Raw genomic sequence first — 14,771 nt, 5'->3', positions numbered from 1 at the left:
GAAGGACCTTGGATGTTTTTTTTAAGGCTATTGGAAGGCAGTGCAGGTTTTAAAGCACGATTGTATTTTCATCTTTTGTATTTCCCTGGCAGCGTAGTGGATGGCATTCACGGACACAATTGGTGGTGGGAAGACTCTCTAGGAAGTGATTACAAAAAATAATCCAGAGAAGGGATGAAGACAGCATAAACAAATATAGTGGCAGTGGGAATGAGAGTAGAGGATAAATTTCAAAAGCTATGAAGGAAATAGAATGTCTAGAACTTAGTGACTGTTCCAGTCAAGATGGTTAAGGACAACCCCACAATCTCAATGGCTTCAAACAAAAAAGATTTATTTCTTGTCTACACCGCATGTCCGCCGCAGGTCCGAGAAGCACTCATTGTGCTCATTGTGGTCACTCAGGGAGCCAAGCTGAGGAGCTCCTCCAACATGGCTGGTTGACATGCCAGGGGAAAAGCTCTGAAAGGTCTTGCACAGGCAGTTAAATGCCCAGAAGTGACATGTATCATTTCCCAACTCATGAATTATAACTTGTCACATGGTACTCCACCCAACCACTGGAGCAGAAAGTTCAGTTGTGGGTGGTCAGGCAACACTCACACTGCCGTGATGCCTGACCACATATTTTCTCCCAGGTTTTTCTTAGGGAATTAGGCAAACATTTGAGGCGTTCACTAAGAAATAGAAAACAAAACAGGAGTGAGGGAAAGCAGACAGACCAAATCATTATTACTTTTCAACTTGAAAGTATAACCATTTTATTGGTATTTTCCCATCATTTAAGAGCAGGATTGGAAATCACCTCTCTGCTGCTGTTGAGAGTTTACTTTATTCTTTACAAAGGGTGTTTTAGTTCATTCTTCCTAGTAAACTCTTTTAGTTTTTAAAACAGAGCCTTCAGATCTAATATATGGGTCTTTCTGAAATTTTCTTATGGACTATTGTGTCAACAGACGGTGTTTTAAAAAAAAAAAAAGTGATTAGCTGAGATGTTAGTGAAGCCTTCTTCACATAAAAATATCAGACTGCTGAATTCAAAATGCCAGAGATGCAAATCCCACCCCCCCCACCCCACCCCCATTACTCCTGTTGCCGAACAGTAGCACATTTCAAGATACCGAGGGGTGGGAGTTGGGGAGGAGGTGTAATTAGGCTGATTGGAGCCTATTGTGCTGCTCTGAAGCCCAGGCATCCAGCAGCCTCAGGGAATGCTGGTGCCTCAAGATCTTTTGGGAATGATGTCCTCTTTACCTCAAAATAACATGGCAGAAGCAATGAATCTATACTATTTCCTACCTTATTTGTTTTCCCATCTCCCCTCCCCAATTTAATTGTGGTGCTTACTGCATACCTTAAAAACTGACTTTTATTGTGCATTTGTTTCTTAACAGTTGCGAGAAACAATCAAAGCTGGCAAAGGTGTGACTTCAGCTATTGACCTGTGCCGTTGCCATGGAAACAAAGCACTGGAGGCCCTGGAGAGCTTTCCTCCCTCAGAGGCCAGATCTGCTTTAGAAAACATTGTGTTTGCTGTGACCAGATTTTCGTGACAACCAACTTAAAAAGGCAGTATTGTTCGTTTGCTGGAGAAAAAAAAAAAAAAACTAGGAAATGAGGTGATCGGGAGAGCTTTCATGATGAAATATCCAAATGTATTAATGATTTTAACAGTATACACTTTTTTTTCCTTCCTAAATGAATACTGCCTTCGTTTTGGAACTGCTACAAACAAAATTAGAAGAAAGAAAGGTCAAGCAGTTTTCACTTGTCACACCAGAAGCACACTTGAGGCTGCAGCAGCAGAAATAATTAATGAGATTCGCTCCTGTGACCTCAGCAAATGGACAGGAAATAAGTCCTTATTGATTGGACTGAGCAAGGATGGCGCCAGGGCGGTGGCCTGTGGTTTTCCTTCTAGAGAGGACAGAGCGAGCTGGAAGCTGCAGGTGTCAAGAGGAACACCATCAATACCAGCTGGAGAGGACTGTCAAATCAAAAGCCAGTGACCAGTTTGTCATAATGAAGGACAGTTCAGTGAATTAAGAAAAAATACACTTTGTCTTCTTGCAGTTATGTCTCTGTGCTATTTATAGATCCAGTGTGCATATAGTTTGTGTTTTATAGTTTTTATAAGATTTTTTTTGTTTTTGAGAAGTTGCTGGGAAAAAATGCCAAATATTTTAAGTAGGAGATTAAAGCGTTATCAAATGTTAACTTGGTTATATTAGGAATTGCCTGTTTTTCTTTCTTAAAGACCAAATATTTTTCAAGCACCATTTCAAAGAACCTAACTTTTTTTTTTAACTGAACAAGTTGCACTTTTCCAATGAAATGTATTATTTTGTTAATACTTTGGTTTAGAGAATAAGTTTAATTTTTACAAGTTTCAGCTTGTAATTACTGAACTGGGGAATTCTTTGGTGAGATTTTTCTTTTAACCTGAGAATGCCAAGTTTTGGTCTTGAACCACAGTCATCCAGTTACAGAAAGAATATAAGCAATGGCATAGCCCTGCAATCAGACGCTGTCTCTGTGTGGTTCACAGGAGATGATTTTTGCGGTTTGCACGCATACAGTGTGAGGACACCGTTGACAAGAAGGCTGAGTTTACATAAATGATCTAGATTGAGACTTAGCTACCTTTCTTCCTTATGTGGTGTAATTACAGCCCTATCTGGAGACAGCGAACACAGCAAACAGATTTTATTACCTCGTTCTCTCAAACACTGAAGTTATTTTAGCGAAATCCTTCCCCACAAGAGTTACAAAAGCATTTTATCAGAGCCCAGCATGTGGCCTGCAGTGAATAGAAACTGTAAAGCTACAGAGGTTAAAGTACTGTATTGTGAAATATTTTTAAGTGTGCCTGAAATATTGTAATTGTACAGTTTATGCTACTACAATTTGAAGGTGTATAGATTTAGCTTAAGAGAACACTCCATTCTTCTGTTTTAAATGTCTTTCTTTTCTCACTGAGATTGGCTTAATTAGTAACGGTGGTTAAGATGCTTTAGATCAGACTAGGTTTTAATCATTAACTTCCACAAAGGAAGAGTAATGCTTTGTCTTCTTTGGATGGGCAGGAACTTCAGTGTGCATAGGTTTTATCAAGCACATGGTTCTGTACTGCAGGGTGTGGGACAAGATCCCAGGGCTCTTCTAATTCAGTTTAATAGCTGGTTTTCTCTGTGACCTTGACCCTCTGAATCAGTTTCCTCATCTGTAAAATGAGGTTAAATTGGATAATGTATGAAGTCTCTTCCAGCTTTGTTGTACTTTCCAAGAACTGGCCATTTCTGACTGGCTAAATAACAAAAATGAAGTTCCTGAGTGGTGCAAATGGTGAACGTGCTCAGCTACTAACTGAAAGGTTGGCTGTTTGAGTCGACCCAGAGGTACCTCGGAAGAAAGGCCTGGTGATCTACTTCCGAAAAATCAGCCCCTATTCTACTCTGACACACATGCGGTTGCCCTGAGTCATAGTTGACTGGACTGCACCTGGTAGATGAATAACAAATACGCCATGCTGGATTCAGGAAGGAGGGAAGGTGAAACCCAAAGAGAGGCCCTGAAGGAATGCAGAAAGTTTAATGGCAAACTTCCTGTTAAACTGCCTCACTATGACGGAAACTATTCCCAGCTCTCCTTTATTTGACATGAAATCCGACACTCTTCTGTTTCGACACCCACCTTTCTGCTCTCTTTGGGACCTTTCCTATGTTGCTTTTGTCACTGTCTTCCCAGCTGCCTTTATTCCATCTCCTGTACTTTGCCATGCTGACTCCCTGACTCCTGGGGTCCCAGGAGCAGTAACCTGTCCTCACTGATGGGTGGACAGAATGCCCTGGGTGCCTTGCCTGTCTCCTCAGGTCATAGTGAACAGAGTTTCACATCCTCAGCATCTTGGCCAGTTTCATAAAACCTAGCATTGGCTAAAGTATAAAATACTGATAGCCTCTCCTCACATCCCCTTCTCAGGGATATTTATTTATTTATTAGTTCAAATTAAGTCCTTACAGTTTCAGACAATCTCTGAGGAGAAATTCGGGGCAGGGAGATACTCCTTAATCACACCTCTCAGCCTGCTGCCTGGGTACAGCCAGTAAAGGTGATGAATAGGTAGAGTTAGTGGCCCTAGAATGTCTCCTCTTCTCCTATTCCTCCTCTAATATCCCCCCCCCCCTTTGTTTCTTGCTAAGGCAAAGAATTCATTAGCTTTTGTCCTACTCTTCTCTACCCTGCCCGGCCCCCAACTTCTGAACTGACTCCTCCAAACCTCACTTCAGGCCCCCATCCTGTCTGCGCTCTCCTCACTATCAGTTTCTTTGTTAAGTGTAATAAAGGCTCCACTAGTGAGGGCTTCCAGGTATCAGACACTCTGGGCTAAGTACTGTTTCCCAACTTACAGATGCAGAAACTGGCAGAGAAGACCAGGGACCTCTGTCCTGAGGCTTGCCCTTACACCTCACACCTGAAGGTCTTTTCAGATCATACCTCTTTCTCTCCTCCTTTGCTTCTCCTTCCAAAGAATAAGATTCTTTACCCACTGCCGAAGTTCGCAAGCCTGTTGTCTCCTATCTCCTTTGTGACCCTATTCTTGAATCTTCAGTGTTCCCTCAGTTGGCTATGAATGTGCTCAGTTCTCCCTGTACTTTAATTAAAAGTCTTCCCTCCGCCCTGTTTATCCTTCCGCCTCCATTGTTTTCTTCTCAGCTTTGCCAACAAAGCCTGTTAACTCCTTAACCCCTGCAGTTGGTCATTCGCTACCAGGTCCCTGCCGTCTAGACCAGCGCCAGCACTGTAGGCCTCAAAGGTACTTGTTCAACAAATGTATTGGGCCTTTCACTGCATACGCCACTGAGACAACATAAGGTTCACGGATGATGTCTTGTTGCACGCCGCATGCCTGCACTCAGCACCCTCTGTTCCTCTGCAGTGTTTCTGCTTGCTAACCGCAGCTTCCTCCTCAGCTCCTGGCGGCCTCCCTTCTCATCCTTCCCTGTTCTCTGACTGCTCCCCCTGGGTCTGATGTGGCTTGTTTACTCCCACTCCTAGAGACATTCCTTCCTAAAAATTCAAATTCTATTTCTCCAGAAACTACAGAGCAGTTTCCTGCCCTACCAAGTCCCCTTCTTTTAAGTTCTCCAACTTAAAAAAACTGTTTTCTGGCAAAAAAAAAAAAAAATGTGCATTAGAGTTAGTGAGCTTTTGACCACTCATGGTTAGTTACTTTGAATGACGATAAGGGTTATGACTATGATTAAATGCTTTAGCTTTGTTGTTTTACTTGATGATTATACAATTTTTTTTCACGTTTTCTTTTATAATGTGGCTATCCATTCGTATCTAAAAATAAATTATCAATGACATTGTTTACTTGGTCCAGGGTCTTACGCGCCAATGTTTGAGACTTTGTATTATCTCTGATGGTGTCATTTCTGTGGCCCAGGATGTGGGCAACACCTACAAATTTAGGGTTAAAAACATATACATTAGTGCAAAATGCTCCAAAAAAAGATGTAGACATTTATTTGGGCCCAGCATGTATAACACGTTGAACTCCGGTGACCACACAGTAATCTCGGTAATCCATGATAATCTCCTTTCAAAACTTGCTAAGTAGCTAGCTGTACTAAAGATCTCTTTGGGTGAGGGGGATTGGGGGAACGACATTTAATAGACAAAACTGCAGCTAAAGGGTACTTTTTCCCCCAAGACTCTAGCTAATCAATGCTCGTACTGACAGGAAAGACCTTGCTTTTCAGAAAACTCTTTTCAAACTCCTTCCTGGAGTTCTTAGTTGCAGGAAGATCCTTTCCTGCCTCTTCTTTTGTTTTCCCACCTTGAAACCCCATTGTGATGATTGCCTTTCTGACCAATAGAAGCTCTAGCATCTGCCTTTAAAGCTGTGAAGACTGCCTCTTAAGAGAAGGTTTGCCACATCTCCCTAAAGCACCAGAGGTCAGTGACAGATTAGGTTGGGTTGGGTCAGGTTTTGTAATCCTTTGCGTATAAATAAATAATTGAGAGGACACAATTATCATTTTTTAAAAAGTGATAAACCAAAAAAAAACCAGTGCCGTCGAGTCGATTCCGACTCATAGTGACCCTATTAAGGACACATTTCATTATTATTAATAGTTTCCATTACTGTTGTTGTTATTGGTTGTTAGTTGCTGTTGAGTCGCCTCCGTCTCATGGCAACCTTATGTGTAACAAAAGGAAACATTGCCTGGTCCTGGGCCATCTCACAGCCTTTAGTATGTTCGAGCCCATTGTTGAAGCCACCATGTCAGTCCATCTCATGAAAGTTTTCCCTTATTTTTGCTGATCCTCTGCCTTACTAAACACGATGTCCTTATAGTGATTCATTACTGTCAGTAGTGTTTTATTAATAATAAAGTTGTTAGTACCTTCTTGTAAAAACACAATGCAAGTTAACAAGATAATCATTTCCTTTTTTTTTTTCTTTCCTCCTTCTCCTAGTTTCATTCCTAATTCTTTCTCAAATTACCTGTTTTACTCTTTCAGAATGTGTTCTGATTTCTAAAGGTGGTTAACAAAAGGTAGTACCCAGGAGAGTCAGAGGACAAAACTGATAGTGGAATCTGCCCCTCCCTTCCACTCTTCCCACCTGCCCTCAGTGCCCTGAAGTGCTAGAGTGTAGGCCTCTATTGATGGAGGAAGGTTTCTGGGGCTTTCATTCTTTTTCTTTTGACTGCATCTTCATGGGAAAGCTACAACCATTTACTCTCAACTTGATCTGCCCACTTCTGGCACCATCACTGTTCGACCTGTGAGCAAACAGGTGCATGGGCTCTCCACTGCCTCCACTGTTAGAGCAGCATGGCTTTACTTTTTAACACATTTACAGAAATTTTGGAAAATGGAAAAGAACTAATCATTTGCAGTCTCATACCCTAACATAATTGTTATTAGCGTTTCATTTGTATTTCTTCCAGCCTTTTCTCCCATGGATATCTTTTTTGCATAGTTGCATTTATAGTATAAATTCAACTTTGGGTCCTGCTGTTTTCACGTAACACATCATAAACATTTTCCCATAGTGCTGCAGCCTTCGTGGCATTATTAATGGGTAGCTAAAATTCTAAACAAGGTATTTGGATTTCTATTCTGGGTTTGTTTCTCTGGGGTAAATGAGTGTATGGTAAATACTTTATAAGTCAACCCCTACCTGCCACTTAGATTTTGACTTGGAAGACTAGTCCCCCTACAGATTGTCCTATGCAGCAGGTTAAAACTGTGAAACAAATTCCCTTCAAATTCATCAACTTGAGTTACTCATCTTCTCAGTTGATACAGCTTTGGTAATTCCTCATTTCTGCAAGATGATGCTTAAGATGAAATCACATTTCTGCATATTTTCCTCTTGCTTCACTGTAAGTTCTAGCTAGCCACGCTTCAATACGATGACTTCTTCCTGCCCACTGAAATTCAGAGTCAACTGGCATATCTTCTGCTTTCAGCCAAGACTACAGGAAACCCTTTTGTAAAAGATGAGAAGTCATCCTGGCTTCTTCAAAGACTTGGGAAAAGGAAACATTTAGGGTTTGTTCTAAGAGAAACAAAATAATCTTTATCTGACTCAGATCTTTCATGCTGTAACATGATGAGCCTATCATGCTTTGTTACTATTATCTTGTTTTATTTTGGTCTTTTTTTTAAACCTTCAAATGAGCTAAGAAAACATCATCCTCCTCAAAGAAGCTGCATTTGCAACATTTCCTTCTAAATTAACTGTAACTTTACTGTTTGCATTACCTTCTCACTTTCTAGGCATTTTAATGAGGCTCCCTGTTTGCTACTCTGTCATGAATTGCTCAGTAACTTAAATTCAACTTGTATAGAATATGACCAATTTATTATAAGCTTCCTAATTGCTAGAGCCTTGGTGGCGCAGTAAGTGATAAGGCTGCTAACCAAAAGGTCGGCAGTTCAAATCCATCAGCCGCTCCTTGGGAACCCTATGGGGCGGTACTACTCTGTCCTCCAGGGTTGCTATGGGTCGGAATCAACCCAACGGCGGCAGGTTTGGTTTTTTTTTTTTGTTTACCTAACTGTTAGAAATCCCTGGGCAGTGCAAACCATTAACGCACTTGGCTGCTGAAAGGTTGGCAGTTAGAGTCCAGCCAGAGGTGCCCCAGAAGAAAGGCCTGGCAATCTACTTAAAAAAAAAAAATCAGTCATTGGAAACCCTAGGGAGTGTAATTCTACTCTAACACACATAGGGTCACCATGAGTTGGAATCAACTTTACAGCAACTGGCTTTTTACCGATTTCCTCATTACTGCCCGTTTATGCATTCTACAGCATGCTTTTCTTTCCTGCCTGCCTACCTTCTTTTTTTTTTTTTTAAGATTATAATTGCTTTAATTGCATTATTTTTTAAACAACTTTATTGAAGTATACTTTACATGCCATAAAATTTATTTCTTTTTGTCTTAGTTATCTAGTGCTGCTATAACAGGAGTACTACAATGGGTGGCTTTAACAAAAAAAAATTTACTTTCTCACAGGTTGGGAGTCTAGAAGTCCAAATTCAGGGTGCCAGCTATGGGCTCTAGGGGAAGTCTTTCTCTGTTGGCCCTGGGGGAAGGTCTTAGTCTCTTCTGAGCTTCTGCTCCAGGGCAACCTTCATGTGACTTGGCATCTCTTCCCCCATCTCTATTACTTCCTTGTTTAATCTCTTTTATATCTCAAGAGATTGCCACAGGATAAACCCTACACTGATTTTGCCTCATTAGCATGACAAAGACAACCCATTCCCAAATGGGATTATAACCATAGACATAGATGTTAGGATTTATAACATATTTTGGGGGAAAGAAATCAATTTTTTAAACAACATTTTATTGTTTTTGGTGAAACCTAGCAAATCCGGTTCCCATTTAGCAGTTTCTATCAATCGTTCAGTGATATTGGTTACATTTTTTATAATGTGTCGACATTCTCTTTTTTTTTTTCTAGTTGTTCCATCTCCAGTAATCTAGTTTCCCTGTCCCCCTTTTCTTTCTCATCTTTGCTGTAGAGAAAATGTTGTCCATTTAAATTCATTTAAGTGTACAGTTCAATGATTTTTAATAAATTTACAATGTTGTGCAAGTATCAACACAATTTTTACAACAAAATTGCAGTCAATTCCTACTTGCACCCTTAGTTTTAGGCAACCCCTGATCTACTCTTTGTCTCTCTAGATGTGACTTTTCTGGGCATTTTGTATAAATGGAATTATACAATATGTAGTCTTTTGTCCCTGAGTTCTATCAGTTTTCATAATGTATTTTAGGTTTATCCATGTGCCCACATGTGTCATTATTTTGTTCCTTTTTATTGCTAAGTGGTATTTCATTATTTGGATATACAGCATTTTGTTTATCCATTCACTAGTTGATTGACATTTGGATTGTTCCACTTTTTATCTATTATGAACATTCACATACAAGTCTTTGCTTTCGTGAATGAAATATGTTTTCATTTGTCTTGGGTAGATCTCTGGGACTAAAATTGCTCGGCCGTATGGTAAATTTATATTTAACTTTTTAGAAATTGCAAAACTGTTTTCCGAGTAGCTATATCATTTTACATTTCCACCAGCAATGTACAGGGCACCCAGTTTCTTTACATCTTTGCCAACCTTTGTGTCTTAGTTATATAGTGCTGCTATAACAGAAATACCACAAGTGGGTAGCTGTAACAAACCAAAATGTATTTTCTTAGAATTCAGGAGGTTGGAAGTCTGATTCAGGCCACTAGCTGTAGGGGAAGGCTTTCTCTCTGTCTCTATCTGTCTACTCTGGGGGAAGGTCATTGTCTCTTTTCCACTTCTATGCCTATGTTTTGTGGCAATTATGTGTTGTATATCCTCCCCTCAATTTGTGCTTGCCTGCTTAATCGGCTCTTTTATATCTCAAAAGAGATTGATTTAAAACATACAAAAAACTGTTGCTGTCAAATTGATTCTGATTCATAACAACCCTAAAGGACAGAGTAGAACCTCCCCATAAGGGTTTCCAAGGCTGTAATCTTTACATAAGTAGGTTGCTACATCTTTCTTCTCGGCACAGCTGGTGGGTTCGAACCGCTTATCTTTCAGTCAACAGCCAAGTGCTTGACCACTGCACCACCAGGGCATTTAAAACATACCTACACTAATACTGCCTCATTAACATAACAAAACCCATTCCCAAATGGCATTACAACCACAGGTATAGGGGTTAAGATTTACAACACATATTTTCGAGGGACATAATTCAATCTATAATACCTTGAAATTCTCTTTCTTTTTTACCATATCCATTCTAGTGGGGGTGAGGTGGTATCTCGTTATAGCTATTATTTGCATATCCTTAAAAAAAAAAAAAATTTTTTTTTTTTTTAATGACCAATGATGTTGAGTATCTTCTCATGTATTAGTCATTTGTCTTTGGTGATATATCTTTTCAAATATTTTGCTTATTTCCTAATTGAGGTTATCATCTTCTTATTGGGAAACCCTAGTGGTGTAGTGGTTAAGTGCTACAGCTGCTAAGCAAAAGGTTGGCAGTTCGAATCCACCAGGCGCTCCTTGGAAACTGTATGGGGCAGTTCTACTCTGTCCTACAGGGTCACTACGAGCCAGAATCGACTCAACAGCAATGGGTTTCATTTGATTTTTTTTCTTATAGAGCTATAAGAGTTCTTTATATATTGTAGGTTTAAGTCCCTTATTAGATATACGATGTGCTGATATTTGCTCCCAGTCTATGGCTTGTCTTCGTTTTCTTAATGGTGCCTTTTGAAATGCAAAAGTCTTTAATTTTCAAAAAGTCTAGTTTATCAGGTTTTTTTTTTTTTTTTTCCTTCTATTGATCATGATTTTGGTGTCATGTCTAGAAAATTTTTGCCTAATCTGAGGCCACAAAAATATTCTCCAGTGTTTATTCTAAAAGTTTTATAATTAGCTCTTACACTTAGGTGTATAGTCCATTTTGAGTTAATTTTTGTATATGGTGTGAGGTAAAGCGCTGAGTCAGTGTTTCTCATCCTTAGCAATATTGACATGTTGGGCTGGATCATTCTTTGTTGTGGAGGTCTGTCCTGTGCATTGTAAGAGGTTTACATGCATCCCTAGCCTCCACCTACCAGATGCCAGTAGCACTCCACCCCGAGTTGTGACAACCAACACTGTTTCCAGACATTGCTTAGTGACTTCTCAAGGGAGAAAACTGCCCCACTGAAAACTGCTGGGCTAAATTCATCTTTTGTGCATGTGGATATCCAGTTGTCCAGGGCCATTTGTTGAAAAGATTATTCTTTCCCCTTTTGAATTGTCTTGGCAACTTTGTGAAAAATCAATTGACAATAAACATAAGGATTTGTTCCTAGAATCTCAATTCCGTTCCATTGATTTCTATGTCTATCCTCATGCTAGTATTATACTGTCTTAATTACTATAGCTATATGTTAAGTTTTAAAATTAGGAAATGTAAGTTCTTCAACTTAATTCTTTTTTTCACCAAAATTTTTATTTTTATATTGTATGTGACCACTACTATAAAAACTCATGAAAATATTTACACACAAAAAGGAGGGGTGGGAATGGAAAAACACTAAATAGGCAATAGCTAAGTGGTAACTTTGGTGGAGAGTAAGACAATACACAATACTGTGGAACCCAGCACAGCTTGTCCAAGGCACGGTCATGGAAGCTCTGTAGACACATCCAAACTCCTTGAAGGACCAAATTACTGGGCTGAGGGCTGTGGGAACTATAGTCTCGGGGAATATCTAGCTCAACTGGCGTAGCATAGTTTATAAAGAAAATGTACATTCTACTGTGGTGAGTAGCATCTGGGGTCTTAAAAGCCTATGAGCAGCCACCTAAGATACTCCACTGGTCTCACCTGTTCGGGAGCAAGGGAGAATGAAGAAAACTAAAGATACAAGGGAAAGATTACTCCAAAGGACTAATGGACCACAACTACCACAGCCTCCATCAGACTGAGTCCAGTACAGCTTGTTGGTGCCCAGCTACCACCACTGAAAGCTTACAGGGATCACAATAGCGGGTCCCAGACAGAGCTGGAGAAAAATATAGAACAAAATTCTAACTCACAAAAAATGACCAGACTTACTGGCCTGACAGAGACTGGAGAAACCCTGAGAGTATGGCCCCGAGACACCCTTTTAGCTCAGTAATGAAGTCACTCCTGAGGTTCACCCTTAAGCCAAAGATTAGACAGGCCCATAAAACAAAAAGATACTACAGGGGCGCACCAGCCAAGGTGCAATGACTAGAAAGCAATAAGGGATAGGAAAGCTGGTAATAGGGTACCCAAGGCTGAGAAGGGAGAGTGTTGACATGTCATGGGCTTGGAAACCAAAGTCACAGAAAAATATGTATACTAATTGTTTAATGAGAAGCTAGTTCTGTAAACCTTCATCTAAAGTACAATAATAAAATTAAAAAATGGAAAGAAAAAAAATAAAATTGTTCTTGAGCCCATTTGGGGCCCAATTTTAGTCTCCAACCCTTGTGGTATTACATGTTCCTGCATTTAAACAGTAAATTTGTAATAAATAATGATAGCACACACACAAAAAGAAAATTACTATCCCAAACCAGAATGTCTTTCAATGTATATGTCTTATGTCTTTGAGTAGAGTTTAAAGTTTTTGTATGGTGCAGACTCTTCTCATTTCTTGTTAGATTTTTTTTTTAATTAAACTTTTAATTTAAGAAATAATACAGACTACTAAATTTCGCCCCCCCAAAATTTTTTTTCTTATTTTGAGAAAATCATGAATTCACATGCAGTTTTAAGAAATAATACAAAGAGATCCCAGATACCCTTTACCCAGTTACCCCCAATGGTAAGATCTTGCAAAAATATAGTACAATATTACACACACACACACACACACACACACACAAAACCCCACTGCCATTGAGTCAATTCCAACTCATAGCAAAGCTGTAGGGCAGAATAGAACTGCATCCATAGGGTTCCCAAGGCTGTAATCTTTACGGAAGCAGACTGCCACATCTTTCTCCCGCAGAACAGCTGGTGGATTCTAACCGCCAACCTTTTGGTTAGCAGCCAAGCTCTTAACCACTGTACCACCAGCACTCCTTACAATGTCGCAACAGGATACAATATGTCAATCTTATTTAGATTTCCCTATTTGTACTTGTAGTTCTTTTTCTAAATTGTTTTGGCTACTCTGAGTCCTTTGCGTTTCCATCCAAATTTTAGAGTCAGTTTGTCAATTTCTGCAACAATAACAAAGAAGCCTGCTAGGATTTTGATAGGAATTGAATGTACACATAAGTTTGGGGAGAACTGCCATCTTAACAATATTAACCTCCCAGTCTATAAACTACGCTTTTTTTTTTTTTTCCTTCTGTTAACAGCAATACTGAAATTGCTGAGTTACTACTTACTTTATGGTCTTCTGTGGTGCGCAAAATCTTTGTGCTTACAGTAACCCTGTGCTTACTTTTAGAGGAATACAGACAGTCTTTGTGAAGAATATGGGCTTTGGGGTCTTTGAATCCAAGTTCTGCCACTCACAATCAAGTTACTTAACTTCTCTGAATCTCATAGTATTATACACAGACTTATGGACCCTCGGCAGCCTGCCAGGTGCTGGGAGGTGGGGAGCCACAGAATGTACGTGCTCATCATCTGGGAACATCTGGTTTTTCACAAGGTTAAAGGTGGGTGACTTAACAGCAGATGATTTTTAAGAATTTTTATGACATACTGTCTTAGTCATCTGGTGCTGCTATAACAGAAATACCAGAAGTGGATGGCTTTAATAAAGAGAAATTTATTCTCTCACAGTCCAGTAAGCTAGATCCCTGACTTCAGTGCATCAGGTCCAGGAGAAGGCTTTCTCTGTCTGTCAACTCTGGAGGAAGGTCCTTGTCATCTGTCTTCCCTCAGTCTGGGAGCATCTCGGCACAGGAACCTCAGGTCCAAAGGACACACTCTGCTCCCAGCACTGCTTTCTTGGTAGTATGAGGTCCCACTGTCTCTCTGCTTGCTTCTCTCTTTTATATCTCAAAGAGATTGGCTTAAGACACTATCTAATCTTGTATGTTCCATCAATATAACTGCCACTGTCTCATTTCATCATAGTGATCAGATTTATAACACATAGGGAAATCACATAAAATGGTGAACAATCAATACTGGGACTCATGGCCCAGCTAAGTTGACAGGTAACTTTGGGGGCACAATTCAATCCATGACAGACACTAAACATAGATATTATGAAATTGAATATAAGATTTGCATTCATTTTAACATAAAATGTAAGTCAAAATAAAGTTTGTGCTCCAATGCTTTGGGCTAACCATCCTTTCCACATACCTATTACTATTAATAAGTCTTTTGTTCAGTGAGTACTCAGCTGCTAACAGAAAGGTTGGTGGTTCAGACCCACCCGCTTCTCCGAGAGAGAAAGATGTGGCAGACTGCTGTTGTAAAGATTACAGCTTTGGAAACCCTAGCGGGCAGTTCTGTTCTGTCCTATAGGATTCCTATGAGTTGGAATTGACTCAATGGAAACAGATTTGGTTTTGGGTTTTTTGTTTGTTTGTTTTGTTTTGTTTGTCCTCTAGTCTCCTTCCCAACTCTAGTAGACATTTACTCAGCGTTCACAGCCCTTTCCTACAGAACCTCAGAATCCTCCTCGACGTGGCACTCCAGGCAGGCACCATCGATGTATCAGAGCGTGCACACAAGCCTATTAGACATGTC

At 39.9% G+C, this 14,771-nt stretch overlaps 1 protein-coding gene across 8 annotated transcripts in view; it reads left to right on the top strand.

Annotated features, from left to right (window-relative positions):
- The window catches only part of PDSS2 (decaprenyl diphosphate synthase subunit 2), a 303,253-nt gene that overhangs the window by 280,752 nt on the left and 7,730 nt on the right, over window positions 1–14,771 (top strand). For 3 of the 8 annotated variants that reach the window (XR_010322546.1, XR_010322549.1, XR_010322548.1), the window contains one exon: window positions 1,395–1,502. The exons of 1 other annotated variant lie outside the window; for it this stretch is intronic. Coding sequence is in view for 2 of the 7 variants with exons in the window: in XM_003404312.4 (XP_003404360.1) it covers window positions 1,395–1,553 (159 nt within the window). In the remaining 5 variants the exon portion in view is untranslated. Of the gene's footprint in view, window positions 1–1,394; window positions 10,856–14,771 lie in introns of those variants that run through there. 4 more of the 8 variants (XR_010322547.1, XM_003404312.4, XM_064289411.1 and 1 more) reach the window with 4 other exon arrangements.

Source organism: Loxodonta africana, chromosome 1 (assembly GCF_030014295.1).
Source record: "Loxodonta africana isolate mLoxAfr1 chromosome 1, mLoxAfr1.hap2, whole genome shotgun sequence".
Lineage (NCBI taxonomy): Eukaryota > Metazoa > Chordata > Mammalia > Proboscidea > Elephantidae > Loxodonta > Loxodonta africana.
The sequence above is the reverse complement of the archived record's forward strand: the minus strand, read 5'-3'. Positions and strand labels throughout refer to the sequence as shown.